The sequence below is a fragment of the Zootoca vivipara genome, chromosome 7, assembly GCF_963506605.1.
Source record: "Zootoca vivipara chromosome 7, rZooViv1.1, whole genome shotgun sequence".
Lineage (NCBI taxonomy): Eukaryota > Metazoa > Chordata > Lepidosauria > Squamata > Lacertidae > Zootoca > Zootoca vivipara.
In genome coordinates this window covers 91,731,224-91,753,256 of record NC_083282.1, presented here as the reverse complement: position 1 = coordinate 91,753,256, position 22,033 = coordinate 91,731,224, and the positions used below count along the sequence as shown (strand labels likewise).

Below are 22,033 nucleotides of genomic sequence, written 5' to 3'. Positions count from 1 at the left end.
ACTTCCTGTTTGTGCTTTGTGGGCTGAACCCAGAGGCCGCAAGGCAGCAGAAGTGCCCAAGGTGGTGCCTGGTGATCTGCGGGCAGCAGCCTCTTCCATGCCACATTCAAGTGGCCAGTGCCGAAGGCGCCCAGGACTCTTTCTCCTTTCATAGCAACCAGCGTCTCAGATGGCTTTCAAGGGCCCCCTTGGGTGCCTGCTTTTCAGTGTGCTGATGAGCCAGTTTTCAAAAGGAATGGAAGGTGAGTACACGGCCACAGTGTGAACTTCCTAGGAAAATTATATTGAAGAAGTGAGACCAGCAACGTTGCTCCTCGTCAGGGTTACAGCCAGCCAGACATGCCCTTTAGTGAGAAACTCCATTCCATTCCTTCCCCCCTGGTTTTCAGACAGCATGCTGTGACCATTGAGGCTGCTCCATCCCAATGGGGCTGGGTTTTTTGGTGTGTGTGTGCGTGTTACCTTCTTAGTGTGCTGTAGTGGTTAGAGTGTCAGACTAGGACCTGGGAGACCAGGGGTTGAATCCTTGTTCCTTGGAGGTTTTTAAGCAGAGGTTGGGTGGCCATCTGTCAGGGATGCTTTAGCTGAGATTTCTGCATTGAAGGGGGTTGGGCTAGATAACCCTTGAGGGTCCCTTCCAACTCTGATTCTATGAAGCAAAACCATTCTCCCATTCAGTCCGATCTCCTTTAGTCCTTCCTGCTTGTTTAGTTGAATATGTTAACATCAATGGACTGAGCAATTCCCATTATTTAAATAATCATAACTTCTTAACCCTCTATTACATTTTGCAGATCATTTTAGTGGCATCAAATAATAATAATAATAATAATAATAATAATAATAATAATAATAATACAGGTGATATCAAACATAAGTCACACCTCTGAGTAGACACACTGATGTCACCTGACTTTAATAACTTGAGCCTCTACTCTGATTAAAGTGGGTCTGCTCCATGTCTTAGTTGAATCTCTCTCTTAGACTTTTATCTGTGAATGATTCCTTAAGAGTCTGGATCACTGCAAATCCTCCCATGTTATGCTTTAAATCTATTCGTTGTTATTGTTTATTGCTTAAGTACCTGAAATAATGTTGGAGTGCTTGTGGAAGATCAGTGTGTAGCAGGATAATGGGTAGATAAAAGAAGCACTTAATTTTTTCTCAGAGAGGAACTAATTTCGGTGGCGATTCACTCTGAAAAAGAGCTGCAGGATTAAGAGCTGAAGTCCTAAACTCCAAATTACAAAGACACAAAGGCCTCTCCATTTGTCTTTTGCCTCTCAATTAGCAGCTAGAGATAGAGGACTCCAGAAAGCTGCCTTAGATCATCGGGTCTTAGGTCCTATTCGAGCTCAGTAATGTCTACACTGACTGTCAGCTGCTTTCCAGAGGAAGAACATGTGACGAATCTGCTGGACCAGGTTTGTGGTCCATCTGGCCCAGTATTCAGTGAGGAGAGAGCTATTGATGGCTTATTACCCTGATGCTCCAGCGAGAGTCTCCTGTTCTGACAATGACCCACCAGATGCTCATGGGAAAGTTAGAGGAGACCCATAAGCTATGTCTTCCCTGGGACTTGGGTTGCCAAATTCTTACTGGCCCCTACAACCTGACAGACAGAAATTTAACAGGTGAAGCTCTTTCAAGCCATGGAGATAAGTGGTGGGAAACACTTATCACCTGGTGGTGGTAGTTGATGATGATGATGACGACGATATCATTTACCATCTTTTTCCGTGTATTAGACAAGGTTTTTTGACTCGAAAATTCTGTCAAAAAACGGATTGTCGTCCAATGCACGGATAGTGGTATGGGGGGAGGGGGAGAAGCAGTGCGCCTGCCTGCCAGCGGTTGGCGGGAGTGCAACTTCCTCCGATGCTGCACGGGGGAAATAATCTAGGGAGTTTTTCCTGCCCACAGCTGCGTGGGGGGGTGGGGGGGGTGGGAGAAGCTCAACAACTCTGGGCCATCTCCCCTCATTTTCTTAAAACTGAGTCCCCCCAAATAGGGGGCGGGTCTTATACATGGTGGCGTCTTATAGATGGAAAAAATACGGTATATGCCACCCACCTGACTGGGTTGCCCCAGCCACTCTGGGCGGCTCCCAACAAAATATTAAAAGTACAAGGCACTGAGGGAAGTTTTTAAAAGGAAGAATGTGGATTTGGGGTCCATGTTTGTCGAGAACTTACTATCCAATGAACTCTACAACTCTATGAGTCTCTGGCTGCCAGCTGAATGTGTGACCTCCTGGCTCCATTGAAAAACACCAATCAGATTATTTGTGGCAGTGCCTCAGTTGGGTCTGTGTGGGCTTGACCTCTGATGGCTCATTCACAGATGAAAGTGACCACTTGTCACGGCGCAGTCATCCGAGAAGACTGTTCTATGTGCAGAAGCAGGCCTCCGAGATTGAGTTTCTGAAATAGACACCCAAACGGTTTGTGCTGGGCTTTTCTCTCCTACGTACAATTCCCTAAGATGTTCTATATTCTTACTAACCACTTGAGATAGCTGGAGTGGGGCAACCTGCGGCCCTCCAGATGTTGCTGAACTCCAGCTGCCATCAAGTCTGGCCATTGGCCTTGCTGGCTAAGTGGAAGTTAGAGTCAGGGCTTTTTTTCAGCAGGAACTTGCCAGAACTCATTTCCGGCCATAGCTGCCAAGTTATCCCTTTTTTACAGGGATTTTCCCTTATGCTGAATAGGCTTCCTCGCGAGAAAAGGGAAAACTTGGCAGCTATGTTTCCGGCACCTGTCAGGTGGGCGCCTTTTACATTATAAGAGAACAAGGGAATTGTTCACGGTGAGTCCCAGCACCTCTTTTTCTAGAAAAATAGCACTGGTTATAGTTCATCACCATCTGGAAGGGCAAAGATTCCTCCCTCTTGTGCTACAGACAAAGAAAATTGCAAGTCTGACGCAAGCATGACTCTTACAAAGGCCTAGTTCCTTTTTTCACCCACAAACTCAGACATGTACAACTCCAAAAGAGGAACCACCAACACCTCAGCTGCAGTCGTTTTCATTAGAAGCTGCTTTGCCCAAGCAGAAAGGTTAGATGCAAGAAGGAAAGAATAGGTATCCAGACGTGGAATGCGTTGGGAGGAGCTTCTTCCAATGGTGCGGGTGAAGGAGTCTGTGGAAGGCACGCCTGCAGTGATGGTGGTGCAGCCATAGCTGCCAAGTCTCCCGTATTCCCCGGGAAATCCCCGTTTTTCCAGCTGTTTATTCTGGCGCGGCGGCCATTTTGGAACTGGGCAGAGCATGCTCAGAAGCGACTTTTGATGCTGCTCTGCCCAGTTCCAAAATGGCTGCAGTGCGACTTCTGGCGTGGCGGCCATTTTGGAACTGGGCAAAGCAGCATCAAAAGTCACTTCTGAGCATGCTCCGCCCAGTTCCAAAATGGCGGCAGCGCTACTTCCGGTTTGCTACTTCCAGCCCGGTCCCTTATTTCTCCGACAGCAACTTGGCAGGTATGGGTGCAGCTGGGCAAGAACGACCTGCCGGAAGCTCCTGGCTTAAACTTGCGGACCCGCATGCAAGAGGACCTGGAAGAGTTGTAGGCAGCTCTTCCTGGACTTAAACTATTCTGGTCACAACTGCTGCTGTGACGCGAATGGAGAGGAAGTCGTTGCCCAGCTGCTACCGAGAGGGCCAGGAGGTGCGTCCAGAGTGCAGTGGCCAAGAAGGTTTTGGCCTTGGGCTGGACGGTGATCCATCACAGGGGCATTTCCTTTCGCAATGCGTCCCTTTACAGGCTTGCTGGGGTTCATCTGTCTGTGACTGGGAATGATTTATGGCTGACCTCCGTGTCAGCAGGGTTAAGGGATTGGTTACAGGCGTGAGTGGTAGGTGGCAAGCGCGGGGCTCATGTGGCGGATAAGCTCTGGTTCAGGTGATAGAGATGGGGGAACGCTCTCGCCATCCCTATGTGAAGGGGTATTCCATTAAAGGAATCCAGGGACTCAATGGTTTGGTCAACCCTGCGAGGGGTTCTGCCCGTGTCTGAGTCCAGGGGGACATCTGGGTGGTGGACATAGCAAGCCCTCAGCTTTCTGCCATTCCAGGTGTTCACCCTAGGCTGACCTATGGTGGTGCCCTGGGTCAGTGCTACCTGCAACGGTGCAGAGAGCTAGTCGAACCAGAGCCTATGCAACCACTCACCTGATGTAATCAATAAAGTTGTGGCCTAAATTCTCCCAAAAACAAAACCAAAATTTGAGTCTTAGAATCATAGAATCATAGAGTTGGAAGAGACCACAAGGGCCATCCAGTCCAACCCCCTGCCAAGCAGGAAACACCATCAAAGCATTCCTGACAGATGGCTGTCAAACCTCTGCTTAAAGACCTCCAAAGAAGGAGACTCCACCACACTCCTTGGCAGCAAATTCCACTGCTGAACAGCTCTTACTGTCAGGAAGTTCTTCCTAATGTTTAGGTGGAATCTTCTTTCTTGTAGTTTGAATCCATTGCAATTCAGATAAATTCTTGTCTGAATTTATTTAAGGGGGAGCTTTAAAGGTCTAAACACGCAACACCAGCATCAAGGGGAAGAATGCAGTGCCTGAATTTCATGTTGGCTAGCCTTTTCCTTCCTTGGTTATTTTCAGCCTGGGCTCGCTCCAGGGAACGTCCACCACAGAGCAGCAGTGGTTGTTGACCACAGCTGAAGAGTAATTGCTCCCACAAAATCAAAGGGTCAAAAAGGTTGTTAGGAGGATGAGCTGTCACAACAGACTGCCGAGTGTCTTTCTTTTCAGGTGCTGAGGAGCCGCCGTTACAGGTGTACCAGCCAAAGGATCCTATCTCAGTACAAATCGGAGAGGATCTTACACTGGAATGCCGGGTGACTGGGAAGGGTCCGCCAGGACCTGTGAGGTGGTTCCTGAGAGAAGGTCCCACAAAGAAGGTTATCTATGCAGGTGCTGGACGTTTTGAGAGAGTAACAAGAAATAATGAAAATTCCAATGAAGATTTCACCGTTGTCATCCGTAATGTTACCTGGGAGGATGCTGGTATTTATTACTGTGGGAAGGTAAAGTCACAATCTGGAAGAGAAGACATCATATTACTTGGGAGTGGAACTGAGGTGGTTGTGACAGGTGAGTGGTGGAAGACTAATGGAATTTCTTTCTTTTTTAAAAATTTCATTGCCTTAGAGCCACCTTGGATTAGTGTGGTGGTCAAGTCCAGCTACAGGTTTTTTGAGTTCTCCAGGGCTCCCCACCTCCCAATATAGTCCCTGCATCCCAGCAGTGGCCAAATTCATTCTCACCATATGATCGGACAGGGGTGTTTAGTCTTTTGAGCCCAGTGGGCACATCAGGATTTCTGATAAAGTTCTGTGGACACCAGTCACAAAATGGAGTCCATGGGTCATGGCATGATGGCAGTGGCATCTAAAAGAGCAGACAACAAAAGGAGCCCCATCAACCACCACCATGCTGACTCACAGAGAGTGGCTCTTTGCCGTTTCCCTCTATTTGCCGTTTCCCTCTATTTGGAACACCACCACCACCACCACCACCATCAATATCTTAGTGCCCCCGATATATTTGGGAATTGTGTGGAGGGCACCAGGTTGGTGAGCCTCAGTGTAGCAAGAAAATATAGGGAACTTGGGGCTGACAGGCGAAGCCCTTCTCTGTGTGCCTCCATCACGGGAGTGCCAATGTTAGAAGGGGCCTTTTCAGTGTGGCTCCCCATTTGTGGAGTGCTCTGCCTTTTTACCTGGGCTTTTGGCCCTGAAGTGGAAGGAATCAAGTACTTGTGGACTTTTTTTTTTTAGTGCTGCAGGATTTGTTAGACCCATTTTGCATTTGTAGAGATGTGTTTTCGAGATTTTTAATGGTTGTGTTTCTTGCAATTGGCTTTAGTGTTTTGATACCCTGTTTCCCCTATTTTAAGACGTAGTCATAAAATAAGTGATAACAGGATTTTTAAGCGTTCAAGGAATATAAGCCATACCCCGAAAATAAGACATAGTGATAGGCGCAGCAGCAATGCTGGCCGCTGCAGGAGGAGGAGGAAAAAATAAGACACCCCCTGAAAATAAGCCATAGTGTGTTTTTTGAGGAAAAATAAATATAAGACGGTGTCTTATTTTCGGAGAGCATGGTGGTGCTTGTAAGTAGCTTTGGGTAACTTTTGTGAAGTAGTAGTAGTAGTAGTAATAATAATAATAATAGTTATTATTATTACTTTATTATTTATACCCCACCTATCTGGCTGGGTTGCCCCAGGAACTTGGAAGTTCCTGTTGTTGTTGCCATCCATCTGTCTCGGGAGACAATGGAAGGCATGCTCCTTCTGTGTCAAAGTCAAACTATTGGAGAGTTACCGATGTGGGAGAGACATGTTTTGTTGTAGCAGGGGTGCAAAAGACCTTCGTCTGAGACCCTGGAGAGTCACTGCCAGCCAGTGTGTGTGAGAAGTGGAGCACTCTTTGCCCTCCAGATGCTGCCGAACTACAACTCCCATCAGCCTCAGCAAACATAAGCGGTAGCCAGGGTTGAAGGAAGTTGAAGACCACTAATCTCTGGAGGGCTGCAGGCTCTCAGTCCCTAGTATTGACAATACTGAGCTAGAGAGACCAATGGCTAGAGAGACCAGCTTCCTGTGTGCCTAAGAGTCTATTATGGCCTTCCGAAAACCTCATCCCTCCAAATGTTAATTATTATTTTAAAAAATGCTTCCCTGACCACCCCTGTAGGTCTACTGATGTGAGTAATTCTAAGATGCCAAAAGGTTCTAAGATGCCCCACCCACCTAAGACCCACAAAATATGCCCCTTTGACAACAACTTGGCCATGCACTCTGTTGGAATTTGCCCATGCCTACATTGACATGGATTTGATATCCCACTTTATCACTACCCGAAGGAGTCTCAAAGCGGCTAACATTCTCCTTTGCCTTCCTCCCCCACAACAAACACTCTGTGAGGTGAGTGAGGCTGAGAGACTTCAGAGAAGTGTGACTAGCCCAAGGTCACCCAGCAGCTGCATGTGGAGGAGCGGAGACGTGAACCCGGTTCCCCAGATTACGAGTCCACCACTCTTAACCACTACACCACACTGGCTCTCATGGGTGGCACTGAGCCTCTTGGGCTTGCCAATCGCAAACTCAGTGGTTTGAATCCCCACAACGGGGTGAGCTCCCGTTGCTCTGTCCCAGCTTCTGCCAACCTAGGAGTTTGAAAGCACACCAGTGCAAGGAGACAAATAGGTACCATGGTGGTAGGAAGGTAAACAGTGTTTCCATGCACTCTGGCTTCCATCACAGTGTCCTGTTGCACCGGAAGCGGTTTAGTCATGCTGGCCACATGACCCGGAAAAAATGTCAGTCGAAAAACACCAGCTCCCTCAGCCTGAAAAGTTAGATGAGCACTGCACCCCAAAATCACCTTTGACTGGACTTAACTTGTTGTTGTTGTTGTTTAGTCGTTTAGTCGTGTCCGACTCTTCGTGACCCCATGGACCATAGCACGCCAGGCACTTCTGTCTTCCACTGCCTCCCGCAGTTTGGTCAAACTCATGTTCGTAGCTTCGAGAACACTGTCCAACCATCTTGTCCTCTGTCGTCCCCTTCTCCTAGTGCCCTCAATCTTTCCCAAAATCAGGGTCTTTTCCAAGGATTCTTCTCTTCTCATGAGGTGGCCAAAGTATTGGAGCCTCAGCTTCACGATCTGTCCTTCAAGGGAGCACTCAGGGCTGATTTCCTTAAGAATGGATAGGTTTGATCTTCTAGCAGTCCATGGGACTCTCAAGAGTCTCCTCCAGCACCATAATTCAAAAGCATCAATTCTTCGACGATCAGCCTTCTTTATGGTCCAGCTCTCACTTCCATACATCACTACTGGGAAAACCATAGCTTTAACTATACGGACCTTTGTCGGCAAAGTGATGTCTCTGCTTTTTAAGATGCTGTCTAGGTTTGTCATTGCTTTTCTCCCAAGAAGCAGGCGTCTTTTAATTTCGTGACTGCTGTCACCATCTGCAGTGATCAAGGAACCCAAGAAAGTAAAATCTCTCACTGCCTCCATTTCTTCCCCTTCTATTTGCCAGGAGGTGATGGGACCAGTGGCCATGATCTTGGTTTTTTTGATGTTGAGCTTCAGACCATATTTTGCGCTCTCCTCTTTCACCCTCATTAAAAGGTTCTTTAATTCCTCCTCGCTTTCTGCCATCAAGGTTGTGTCATCTGCATATCTGAGGTTGTTGATATTTCTTCCGGCAATCTTAATTCCGGTTTGGGATTCATCTAGTCCAGCCTTTCGCATGATGAATTCTGCATATAAGTTAAATAAGCAGGGAGACAATATACAACCTTGTCGTACTCCTTTCCCAATTTTGAACCAATCAGTTGTTCCATATCCAGTTCTAACTGTAGCTTCTTGTCCCACATAGAGATTTCTCAGGAGACAGATGAGGTGATCAGGCACTCCCATTTCTTTAAGAACTTGCCATAGTTTGCTGTGGTCGACACAGTCGAAGGCTTTTGCATAGTCAATGAAGCAGAAGTAGACGTTTTTCTGGAACTCTCTAGCTTTCTCCATAATCCAGCGCATGTTTGCTATTTGGTCTCTGGTTCCTCTGCCCTTTCGAAATCCAGCTTGCACTTCTGGGAGTTCTCGGTCCACATACTGCCTAAGCCTGCCTTGTAGAATTTTAAGCATAACCTTGCTAGCGTGTGAAATGAGCGCAATTGTGCGGTAGTTGGAGCATTCTTTGGCACTGCCCTTCTTTGGAATTGGGATGTAGACTGATCTTCTCCAATCCTCTGGCCATTGCTGAGTTTTCCAAACTTGCTGGCATATTGGGTGTAGCACCTTAACAGCATCATCTTTTAAAATTTTAAATAGTTCAGCTGGAATATCATCACTTCCACTGGCCTTGTTATTAGCAGTGCTTTCTAAGGCCCATTTGACTTCACTCTCCAAGATGTCTGGCTCAAGGTCAGCAACCACACTACCTGGGGTGTATGAGACCTCCATATCTTTCTGGTATAATTCTTCTGTGTATTCTTGCCACCTCTTCTTGATGTCTTCTGCTTCTGTTAGGTCCTTACCACTTTTGTCCTTGATTATGGTAATCTTTGTACGAAATGTTCCTTTCATATCTCCAATTTTCTTGAACAGATCTCTGGTTTTCCCCATTCTATTGTTTTCCTCTATTTCTTTGCATTGCTCATTTAAGAAGACCCTCTTGTCTCTCCTTGCTGTTTTTTGGAAATCTGCATTCAGTTTCCTGTATCTTTCCCTATCTCCCTTGCATTTTGCTTGCCTCCTCTCCTCCGCTATTTGTAAGGCCTCGTTGGATAGCCATTTTGCTTTCTTGCATTTCCTTTTCCTTGGGATGGTTTTCGTTGCTGCCTCCTGTATAATGTTACGAGCCTCCATCCATAGTTCTTCAGGCACTCTGTCCACCAAATCTAAATCCTTAAACCTGTTCCTCACTTCCACTGTGTATTCATAAGGGATTTGATTCAGATTGTATCTTACTGGCCCAGTGGTTTTTCCTATTTTCTTCAGTTTAAGCTGGAATTTTGCTATAAGAAGCTGATGATCTGAGTTACAGTCAGCTCCAGGTCTTGTTTTTGCTGACTGTATAGAGCTTCTCCATCTTTGGCTGCAGAGAATATAATCAATCTGATTTCGATACTGCCCATTTGGTGATATCCATGTGTAGAGTCGTCTCTTGTGTTGTTGGAAGAGAGTGTTTGTGATGACCAGCTTGTTCTCTTGACAGAACTCTATTAGCCTTTGCCCTGCTTCATTTTGAACTCCAAGGCCAAACTTGCCAGTTGTTCCTTTTATCTCTTGATTCCCTACTTTAGCATTCCAATCCCCTGTAATGAGAAGAACATCCTTCTTTGGTGTCATTTCTAGAAGGTGTTGTAGGTCTTCATAGAATTGGTCAATTTCACTTTCTTCAGCACCGGTAGTTGGTGCATAAACTTGGATTACTGTGATGTTAAAAGGTCTGCCTTGGATTCGTATCGAGATCATTCTGTCATTTTTGAGATTGCATCCCATTACAGCTTTTGCCACTCTTTTGTTGACTATGAGGGCCACTCCATTTCTGCTACAGGATTCTTGCCCACAGTAGTAGATATGATAGTCACCCGAACTGAATTCGCCCATTCCCTTCCATTTTAGTTCACTGATGCCCAGGATGTCGATATTTATTCTTGTCATCTCATTTTTGACCACATCCAGCTTACCTCCACTCATGGTTCTTACATTCCAGGTTCCTATGCAATATTTTTCTTTACAGCATCGGACTTTCCTTTCGCTTCCAGGCATATCCGCAACTGAGCATCCTTTCGGCTTTGGCCCAGCCGCTTCATCAGCTCTGAATCTACTTGTACTTGTCCTCCGCTCTTCCTCAGTAGCATGTTGGACGCCTTCCGACCTGAGGGGCTCATCTTCCAGCGTCATAACTTTTATATGCCTGTTGTCTTTGTCCATGGAGTTTTCTTGGCAGGGATACTGGAGTGGCTTGCCAGTTCCTTCTCCAGGTGGATCACGTTTAGTCAAAACTCTCCACTATGACCTGTCCATCTTGGGTGGCCCTGCATGGCATAGCTCATAGCTTCTCTGAGTTATTCAAGCCCCTTCGCCACGACAAGGCATTGATCCATGAAGGGGCTGGACTTAACTGTCCAGGGTTAACTCTAACCCTTGGTCCAAAAAAAAGAGTGGCTAGCCATTCCTTCCATAAATCATAGAATTGTAGTTGGAACCCCCAAGGGCCATCTAGTCCAACCCCCTGCAGTGCAGGAATCTCAACTAAAGCATCCATGACAGATGATCATGCAACCTCTGCTTAAAAGCCTCTCTAAGGAAGGAGAGTCCAAATGAAGAAGTTGTTCTTGTGTTGGACTCTGTCCCCACCCCCACCCCCTGCATTGCCCACCACCAAGGAAGTTTGATTTTCAAGGTCAATTATTTTCTGGTCCTAACTTTCTGTCTTACACCGCTACGTTCATCTAGATTCGTCACCACCTCCCAAAACCATCCCATTGGTTGCCGGGGTGAGCATCCTCCTCCTCGCTGTCTTGCTCCTCGTGGCAGTTTACATCTACGTAAAGAAGAGGAGAGGTGAGTTTAGCACCTATGTTTGGAAGCAACTGGCCCCTCCTCTCCCTCGAGTCAGCGGAGCAGAATAAATCCTTCCCATATAGTCTTTGAGGGCCCTATATTTCCACCCCACCCCGAATTTCTGAAAAATGTGGCGCCCAAATGTTGGACCAGTCACTTCTGCTCAGACTAGTCTACCTTGCGGGATCAGCCTTGGGCCCCATCTGCATGATACATTTGAAGCAGTGCCATACCACTTTAAGGGGATGCGGGTGGCGCTGTGGGTTAAACCACAGAGCCTAGGGCTTGCCAATCAGAAGGTCGGCGGTTCAAATCCCCGCGACGGGGTGAGCTCCTGTTGCTCGGTCCCTGCTCCTGCCAACCTAGCAGTTCGAAAGCACGTCAAAGTGCAAGTAGATAAATAGGTACCGCTCCGGCGGGAAGGTAAACGGCGTTTCCGTGTGCTGCTCTGGTTCGCCAGAAGCGGCTTTGTCATGCTGGCCACATGACCTGGAAGCTGTACACCGGCTCCCTCGGCCAATAAAGCGACATGAGCGCCGCAACCCCCGAGTCGGTCATGACTGGACCTAACGGTCAGGGGTCCTTTTACCTTTACCTTTATACCACGTTAAACAGCCAGGGTCCCCATACAAAAGAATTCTGGGAACTGTGGTTTCTTATGGGTGCTGTGAGTTGTTTGGAGGCTCCTAGTCCCCTCGCAGAGGTGGGGTGGCCCAGCCCGAAGCAAAACGGGAAGGTGCTGCTCCTCTCCACCGAAACCAGCAAGATTGCGAGAGTTCCATGAGATCTCGACGGAAGCCGCTGTGTTCCCTTTTGGGTTGGCACCCCAAGGTGTCTGTTTCAGTTTGCCTCATGGGCAGGCTGGCCCCGATTCCCAGATTGTTTTAACAAACTACAATTCCCAGGATTCCTTGGGAAAAACCGTGTCCATTTAAAGGGGTATGATACTGCTTTCAATGTATAGTGCAGATGCTGTCGGCATGCGATGCTCATCATGTGTTTAAACGTGCTTGACTGATGCTCTGAGTTCTGAATACAGCGTGGTTTCATTCTGGTGTTCATTTTTTTGGTGTTTGCTCTGAATTGAAAACAAAACACCAGCCTGCTTAGCCAGGTTGCTTTTATTTTGAAGAGAAGGGAAAACATCATGTGGCCCTGATCCAGAACTTGCCTCCGATCCAGATTGTGGCCTAACTCTGAAAATCGCTCCCTTCCCTGGCTGCTTTTTTTGCTGAGAACCCCCTTGGGGGATTGTGGAGGAGAAAGGAAGGGATCGTTTTCAGCAGAAAACTGGTTCAGAGCCCAGAGCCAGATCAGGGGCCCACAACTGCTTCCCCCCAAGAATATGAAGCTGCCCAATGGAGAGTGTTTATTTTAAACACACAACTGATGCCATGTACAGTTTGGCCTCCAGACTTGAGGCACCCTGATCCAACTCCTTGCTCATCCATGAACCTCACTGGGCAACCTTGAGCCAGCTGCTCTTTTCAGCCTGGCCTACCTCGCAGGGTGCTTGTGAGAATGACATGGCATCTGAGAAGGGAAAGGCCAGAACTGCTAACCCCGGGATCCCTGGAAGAGCAGAGGGGTGTAAATGTAGTAAAACTAGTTAGCATTCAATGTTTGAAAGCCAATTTACTGTCTCTTTTCTTCTCTTCTCCCGTGTGTGTATCTAGGCAGAAACCAAGAAACCTCAAGGTCTGTATATATTTAAAAATGCAATTTCATTAACTTTCCCTAGTGTTTGGGGAAACCCTCGACTGCAAGCCCAGGTTATATATACAGTGGAACCTCAGTTTCTGAGCGTCTCAGAAGCTGAAGGTTTCGGAACCCGAATGCCAAAAACCCGGAAGTGAATGCTTCCAGTGTGAGAGCCAGTGTGGTGTAGTGGTTAAGAGCGGTAGACTCGTAATCTGGGGAACCGGGTTCGTGTCTCCGCTCCTCCACATGCGGCTGCTGGGTGACCTTGAGCTAGTCACACTTCTTTGAAGTCTCTCAGCCCCACTCACCTCACAGAGTGTTTGTTGTGGGGGAGGAAGGCAAAGGAGAATGTTAGCCGCTTTGAGACTCCTTCGGGGAGTGATAAAGCGGGATATCAAATCCAAACTGCTACTACTCCTCCTCCTCCTCTTCTTTTTCTTCTTCTTCTTCTTCTTCTTCTTCTTCTTCTTCTTCTTCTTCTTCTTCTTCTTCTTCTTCTTCTTCTTCTTCTTCTTCTTCTTCCGTTTTCTAACGCGCCTTGGAAGTGAAACGGCTTCCGCTGCGTGTGTTTCCATTTTCTCAGTGGAAATTGCCAACGGCCCTTTGCCCCTTGGTTTTTGAATGTTTCAGAAGTCGAATGGTCTTCCGGAACGGATTACATTCGAAAACCGAGGTTCCACTGTATATGTAAATAAACGATATACTGTATCATAAAGACTCCACAGTCTCCGCCGTGCCTCATTCCAAGGAACTCCTGAGAGATTGGGGTGGCATGCAACAAATCCAAATTTTAAGAGCTCTCTCTCTCTCTCTCTCTCTCTCTCTCTCTCTCTCTCTCTCTCTCTCTCTCTCTCTCTCTCTCTCTTGCACACACATTTTTCCAATTAGCCCCAAACTAGACACTTTAAAAGGTTCGAAAGTGCTTTGAAAAACGCAAATGCCTTAAGGCTTAATAAATCTTAGTCCAAGTGCCTATTAAGAGGCAGCATTGGGGAAATCAAATGGAGTCATGTCCACTACGTTAATAATGGATAAAATGCAGCTCATTTGCCTCCATTATTTTCATTGCGTAAAACTTCAGGCTATAATTCCAGCGGACAGCTTAGTGCGATTGAGGGTTATTTAAAAATCAACTCTGACACAGAGTGAAAGACAACAGCTCCCACCCCCTTGGTTTTTTTTCGTTTTGCTTTGCTATGCTCATTTCACAGAATCCCACGTGGATCCCGTGCGCAGATACAGAAGTTGAGTTCCAGAATTTAGGAAGCAGAGTCACCCTGCCCTCCTAGAGGTGGAGATATATTGCAACAGGGGGTCCTCAAAGGACTCTGACATTTCGGACAGGTGTGGCAAACCACCAGTGCCCATTTTTCCTCCACGTGGCTTTTTTTATGGTGGCAGCAGCAGGATCTGTGTCAGGCAACATTGCAGCAGTGGGCTGGTGGAGGGGATGCCAGAGGGCAGTGGAGCCATCTCTGCTCTGCAGGTATGCCCACCTGGGCTAAGTGCACAGGTTCAAAGGATGGGGAGGAAAATACCTGCTGCTATGCCACACTTGAATACAAGAAGAGCCCATCTGGCCCATCTGGTCCAGCATCCTGTTCTCACAGTGGCCAACCAGAGGCCCCAACAGGAAAACCAGCCATCAGGACCTCAGCCCTTGCCTCTCCTGTGGTTTCCAGCGATGGCTTCTCAGAGACATGCTGCATCTGATACCCGTGTTTCTCACATTTTAAGACACCGTCTTATATTTATTTTACTCAAGAAAATAAGTCTATGGGTTATTTTCGGGGGGTGTCTTATTATTTTTTTTTACTAACCGGTAAGTTGCTGCTGCTGCTCAAGCGCCAACAAAGCGCCCAGCAGTGCGTGCCGCATGGAGCCCCGAGCCAGCGGGACCCGCTGAAGCGGCGACAAAGCGTCCGGCTGCGCTGCGCAGAGCGCCCCGAGCCGCAGGAGGAGGAGGATTCAAAGTGCTACAGAGCACTGCTGGGTCCCGCTGGCTCAGGGTGCTCCGCATGGCGCTGCTGGGCGCTTTGTTGGTGCCCCGCTGAAGCGCCGACAAAGCGCCCAGCAGCGCTACGCGGAGCACCCCGAGCCAGCAGGACCCAGCAGTGCTCTGTAGCACTTTGAATCCTCCTCCTCCTCCTGCGGCTCGGGGCGCTCTGCGCGGCGCTGCCGGGCGCTTTGTCGGCGCTTCAGCTGGGTCCCTCTGGCTCGGGGTTCCACACGGCGCGCGCTGCGGACGTTGCTGGGTCCCGCTGCCTTGGGGCTCCACGCGGTGCACGCTGCTGGGTGTTTTGGCGAGGCCCTCCAGAACTGCACTTAGCACTATGGCTTATTTTCGGGGTATGTCTTATATTTTTTTCAACGCATGAAAATCGTGCCATGGCTTATTTTATAGGCACGTCTTAAAATGTGAGAAACACTGTAGTGAAGGGGGAACATAGCCGTCATGGCTAGCATAGACCAGCTGAGGAATCGGCTCGACTTCTGTGTCTGTCTCCATCTCTGTGCAGGTGTGTGCACACACTCTGATATACAAATATGGCATGTGCATGAGGATATGGAGTGCCCATGGGCAGTTTCTTAGCCACGGCCACCCAGCGTGGTTAAGAGTGGTTAAGAGCGGTGGACTCGTAATCTGGTGAACCGGGTTCGCTTCCCCACTCCTTCACAAGCAACTGCTTGTGAAGTGACTTTGGGCTAGTCACACTTCTCTGAAGTCTCTCAGCCCCCTCACCTCACAGAGTGTTTCTTGTGGGAGAGGAAGGGAAAAGAGATTGATAGCCGATTTGAGACTCCTTAAGGGGAATGAAAGGTAAGAGATCTAATCCAAACTACTCTTCTTCTTCTTCTTCTTCTTCTTCTTCTTCTTCTTCTTCTTCTTCTTCTTCTTCTTCACTCGTAGCCAAGTAAGATTGTCTTCCATAAACACGGTTTTTAACAATGAGTCTGTAAGTGACTGTGTAGGCGAATTCTGGATCCGCACGTCCTTCCACAGTGGGGACATTGGTTTCCGAGCAGGAGTTGATCATGGTGTGGATTTGCCAAGCATGCCTTCCTCTTAGCACGTTTCTCCCTTGCGCCCTGAGTTTGAGCGTCTTCAAAGCCCATGACACCTTTCGTAAAGGCTGTTCTCCAATTGGAGCACTTGCAGGCCAGTGTTTCCCAATTGTTGGTGTTTATACTACATTTTTTTAAAATTGCCTTGAGACAGTCTTTAAACCTCTTTTGTTGACCACCAGCATTATGCTTTCCTTTTTAAAGTTAGGAATAGAGTAGCTGCTTAGGAAGACGATCATCAGGCATCCGCACAACATGACCAGTCCAACAAAGTTGATGTTGAAGAATCATTGCTTCAACACTGCTTATCTTTGCTTAGCCACGCCCACCCATGTAGCCCCCGGAAGGGTTGCAATAGGTGGATTGGCCCTTGGCCACTTAATCACTCCATAGAATCATAGAGTTGGGAAAGGACCCTGAGGGTCATCTAGTCCAAGCCCTTGCAATGCTGGAATGTGCAGCTGGCCCTTACAGGGATTGAACCCTCAAGCTTGGCATTATCAGCAGCATGCTCTAAACCAACTGATTTAAGAGCACTTTGGCCTGTACACTGTTCTGCCCCCTCTCATGTTGCCTCAGTCCATAGTCTCCTATATATCTACCATATTCCTGCATTGCAGGGGGTTGGACTAGATAACCCTTGGGTCCCTCCCAACTCTACAGTTCTATGATTCTAACACTCAGTTTTCTACCTTTAAATTCTAGTAAACAGCTCCTTCTCCAATGAATTTCTCCCCCAACCTGGATCTCTGGTTCATCAGAAAGCATACAAAGAAATTAATGAAAAATGGAGCATCTTTCTGTATCATTTCTGGATGCTTTGGGGTGCTCAAATGTTGGGTTTTGCGGGCAGAGAAGCTGGGATTTGGGTGGGGTGTGTGGAAAAGGATACACAACCTGTATAGCAAGGGCCCTTGTTACTGCAAAAAAATTGAAGAGGGTATATAATCAAGAATTCTCCTTGCTGATGATTTTTGCTCGGTGTGCTTTTCCCCTCCCCAGGCCTGAAGCTCCCACCCGAGAGAACACAAGACTTCCTAAACAGGTATGAAGAATAATATTGGTCTGCACTCTCCTCCCCCTTCCCTAAAGACCAGGAAGTCACTGGGACAGCTTTTTCAGGATGAGTTCCCTTGGGAGGAAAGAGGGCTAAAAACATTGGCGTGTTGGTGTAATGTCAGTTTATTTGCAAACTGCAAGATGAGAAGGAGGGGGAAAGACCATGTCTTATGTGAATAAGCCTCAGTGTACCCAAAAGCAAACAGAAGGTCCCTGGAACTTTTTCTTCTCCACGGTTTATTGCCCGTGGGTTGCAAAAACTCCAAGCATCCATCCATCCATCCATCTCTCTCTCCCTCCCTCCCATGCATGGCTAAGTTCAAATTGTCAGGCTGTGTCCTTCAGCAGGTGTGTGTGTGTGGGGGGGGGTCCTATGGCACCCACCCCAGGACCTCTGAGCAGCCTCCAGCTCTCACAGACCCATAAGCAAGCCCCCTGAGTTACTGAATTATACACAAGGCCCATTGCATGTTTTGAAGAAGCCTTGGAGTCCCTTCCAAGTTCCAACTCTACAATTCTATGATTCAATGTTGTTTGCTTGGAGGTGGGGGTGGGGAACTGATGCAACTTTATGAACGTCTCATTTGTTTAGATGTCTCTTCTCTCCCAGCTGGGCAGCGAGATCCATACCGTTGGCTGCCCTCTGCAAGCTTCATTCACAAGTCCCTGGAGCAGCTCAGGGGTCACAATGCAGGGGTCCTGGTAGCAACAGGTTCACATGAATGCAGCCAAAGGTCTTCTTTTAAGCACACCTTCACCATTGTACCATAACAGTCTTGGCTTCCCCCAAAGAATCCTTGGAACTGCAGTTTGTTGCGAGTGCTGGGAATAGTAGCTCTGTGAAGAGTCTAACAACCCTTGGCACCTTAAAACAAACAATTCTCAGAATTCTTTAGAGCAGGGGTCCCCAAACTAAGGCCCGGGGGCCAGATGCGGCCCAATCGCCTTCTAAATCCGGCCCGCGGACAGTCCGGGAATCAGCATGTTTTTACATGAGTAGAATGTGTTCTTTTATTTAAAATGCATCTCTGGGTTATTTGTGGGGCATAGGAATTCATTCATTATTTTTTCCCCAAAATATAGTCCGGCCCCCCACAAGGTCTGAGGGACAGTGGACCGGCCCCCTGCTAAAAAAGTTTGCTGACCCCTGCTTTAGAGGAAGTGTTAAAGTGGTGAAAGAATGCTTCAAAGGCATGGTGTGGATGTGGCCTTAGCTTAACTGCCTAAAGGCAGTTTTTAATCTGTGATATTTGATGTATTTTAATGTTTGTTGGAAGCCGCCCAGAGTGGCAGGGGAAGCCCAGCCAGATGGGCGGGGTATAAATAAATAAATAAATAAATAAATAAATAATAATAATAATAATAATTAACTGGGGCTGCGTGCTCAGGAATTCTGAAATCCTGTTGCAAGAAAAGGTTGATTTTTTAAATAACTTATTCTATCATGTTCCTTTGGGGCACCATGCTGGTTCTGCTAGTTTTCAGGAGGGGGTGAGACACCTAAACCAAATCCTTGGAGAGTTTCTTCAGTTCCCAGTCTGGCTTTCAGGTCCCATCACTTTGAAGCATCTATTATTATTTTTGTTGGCTTGAGAATATGTTTTATTCCTTTTTTCACACATAATAAACATAATTAAAACTACAATAAATAACAACAGCAGCAGCAGCTAGCCTGTCATCTCAGGGGGAGAAGCGTAACAACGTCTTAAAATCAGAGCCTTTACTTTACGATGCACATAAAGTCTTTAATGCAATAAATCTCTCCCGAAGTTGCCATGGGTCTGGGGATGTTGTCTGGACCGAACATCTTGTCTTGCACAGGAGATGAATGGATGTCAGGTGTTGTAAAAGGATAAAGCACTCATCTTGCCTCTGACCTCGATTATCTGGCAGGTCACTTTCTCGGTCATAGCAACAGACCACACCTGAATCTCTTGACAGGCCTGTTGCGGAACATCCATGTTTAGCAATTCCTAAACGACCTACAATCTTAAGGGCTAGAAAAACCATCCTTTTTTAAAAAAGAAGAAGCCAGAACTTTTAGGAAGCCTCATCCAGGATTACATCCTGCTATTGGAGAGAACTGCAGCATATGCTGTCCTGCCCCGAATGCCAGCCCTGAAGAGGAGAAATCACACTTTTCTTTTCTTTTCTTCCAGGGTGTTGTCAATAATGAGATTGTCTATGCAGACCTGAAGGATCCCAGCGGCCTGCGGAGACCTAAGCAAAGGAAGACAGAGGAGCATTCAGAATACGCCACTGTCCGGGTAGCTTAGTCTGTGGCTGCGTGAGGACACTTTCCTGCCTGGACTCAAAAACCACCGACCAGAGATGAAACTCCATCAAACAGAACCTACCATGCAAATGAAAGAAATCTGGGTGTGCCGCATGAATTCTGGCCGGGAGGCGTGGCTCACCCTCCCTATTTGATCTGGCTGTTTTTGCAAGAAGTTTGAAAGAAAAGGCTGTTTCTTTTTTTCATTTGTGCAGGAAGACAGGCATCACTCTCTGGACATTGCACAGCACTCAGGGACACTGGAAATGGATTTATACTGAGTCAGTCCACTGGTCCATTTAGCTCAGTAGTGTCCACACTGACTGGCAGCAGCTGTCCTGCAGGATTTCAGACGGTGCCAACTGGAGATGTGATGAGGAATTGAACTATGGTCCTCATGCAAAGCGGATACTCTCTACCATGAAGCTAAAATCCTTCCACCCTTGATGAGGCAGAGCAGCCCCTTGGATTCTTAACAGAAAAACAGAGCATTGCAACTAAACCCACCAGGTTTGGCCCATCCATTAATAGTTACAGGTAGGTAGCCCTGTTGGTCTGCCGTAGTCGAAACAAAATAAGAAAATTCCTTCCAGTAGCACCTTAGAGACCAACTAAGTTTGTCATTGGTGTGAGCTTTCGAGTCCATGCAACACTTCTTCAGATACCATTAATATAATAATATTCTTCAGATACCATTAAATTCAGATACCATCCATTAATAGTTAACTAATTTGATTACCAGGCAAGCAAAGACACGTGTGTGCTAGGGTTGTTTCTCTAGGAGGCTGATGGAGAGACACGCGTGTTTTCTGATGCACGCAGGAAGCCGCATCATGGCAGAGACCAAGGGAAGGCGGAGCAAAGGCAATTTTGAATTCTTTTCTCTTTTGCAGCGAAGTGTAACCCTCGCTCCGCGCAGGGAGCCTGTCAGCGGCAACGGCAACCGTCTAACTCCCCTATCCGCCTCCCTTTAATATACTGGCAAATGTTTCCTGCAGAACAGGTTCCGTTTCAAATGCGCCTCCACGCCCGTTTTTGCTAACTAGCTGAGTGGCAGGACAGCAGCAAAAGAGGGAGCCGGGCGCGCTGGTCGGATTGAGTTTTTGGCACTGTTGTAAGAGCCATTTCAATAAAACAACAACATCTTTTTGTTACGTGACACTTGCAATCCCAGGTCAGCCGTGGCTTCCTTCCTTCGCCTTCGAGTGATCCCTGCCGTTCAGAGCACGCAATCTCCGGCTCATCCGCTATCCTCCTGCCTGCGTTCAGGGGCAGTGGCTTCTTCGCCTCTTAAGCGCCTTAAAATTGTCTCCAGATAACACGGCCTTCCTTGCAAGTTGCTTTTCTCCGCCCCCACCCCTACCCCCGGGGCTTCTCCTCTCACCGCTAGCGGCCCCGATGATCCCCCCTCCGTTTGCGATCTGCTTCGCGTTCAGGGCAGCAGGTGGCGAGGGAGGGCTGCGCGCTTTTTAGTTTGTGAAAGGGAAGGATCCCCAAAGACCATCTGCTCCACCACACGACCCTTGCCGAAAAGGCAGAGCCACACAGGGAGCTGCCTTATACCGAGTCAGACCTTTGGTCTATCCAAACCGTTATTGTCTGCACTGACTGGCAGCTGCTATCCAGGGTCTTGCCCAGCACGGGTCTCACCCAGCCGGAGATGCCCAGGGCGCGGTTCGTGGTTCCCAGTTCCTTATTTGCACACAACGCAGACGCTCTTGAGAAAAACGGAGAGGTAGTATCCTATGTGAGTAATTTCGTTATGAGTAATTTTGTTGTTCCCGCAAGGGGACAATGACAATAAAGATATCTTATCTTATCTATGTTTCCCAAAGTGTGGCATGCATTCCCCAGAGGGTATAGGAAAGGGTTTCAAAGGGTACACAGCAGAATAATAATAATAATAATAATAATAATAATAATAATAATAATAATACCTAATATGCACGGAGAAAGGACTTTTTGGTTTACAGAAAAGGCGAGTAGGAGATGGCATAGATGGAAGTTTTAAAAACTATTCATGGCATGGAGAAAGTGGACAGGGGAAAGCTTTTCTCCCTCTCTCATAATGCCTCTGAGAACATCTTCTGAGGCCCTTCTTTGTGTGCCGCCTCTGCCAGAGGCCCGGAGGGTTCAACACAAGAGGGTTCAACACAACATTCTCTGTGGTGGCTCCGCGTCTGTGGAATGCTATCCCCCAGGGAAATTTGCCTGGTGCCTTCATTGTACACCAGGCCTTTGGCTGATCTGATTGTATACCCTTTTAAAATGTGTTTTTTTTGGGGGGGGGGCTACGGTTATTGTTTTTGTTTTCATTAGGTATTTTATGGTTTATATCTTGATTTTATTCTGTGAACTGCCTTGAGACCCCCGGGTATAGGGCAGTATATAAATTCAAATAATAATAATAATAATAATAATAATAATAATAATAATAATAGATCTCATGGGCATCCAATGAAGCAGCTGATGCTGGAAGATGGAGGACAGAGAAGAAAAACCGTATTCGCGCAATGCACAGTTAAACTGTGGAACTCACTTCCACGTGAGGCAGTGATGGCCAACAACCCAGATAGCCTTGAAAGAGGATTGCACAAATTCATTGGGGGAGAAGGCTATCGATTGCTATTAGCCATGATGGCTTCGTTTTGCCTCCAGTGTCAGAGGCATCTATGCTTCTGAATCCCAGTTGCTGGGAACCACCGGGGGGGGGTTGTTCTTTCGCTCGGATCCTGCTTGCAGATTTCCCACAGACATCTGGGTGGCCACCACGAGAACAGCAGATTCTTCTTAAGTTCTTTGGATCAGGGGACTCTCCCACCTTTG

General features: G+C 47.4%; 1 protein-coding gene across 1 annotated transcript; it reads left to right on the top strand.

Moving 5' to 3' along the window:
* Positions 1-37: 37 nt before the first annotated feature.
* On the top strand, positions 38-21,159 carry LOC118089484 (tyrosine-protein phosphatase non-receptor type substrate 1-like). The gene is made up of 6 exons (XM_060277365.1): positions 38-242; positions 4,766-5,107; positions 10,999-11,106; positions 12,783-12,804; positions 16,876-16,918; positions 19,092-21,159. The coding sequence occupies exons 1-6, from the start codon at positions 170-172 to the stop codon at positions 19,206-19,208; spliced, it is 705 nt and encodes a 234-aa protein (XP_060133348.1). The 5' UTR covers positions 38-169; the 3' UTR covers positions 19,209-21,159.
* The last annotated feature ends 874 nt before the right edge of the window (positions 21,160-22,033 follow it).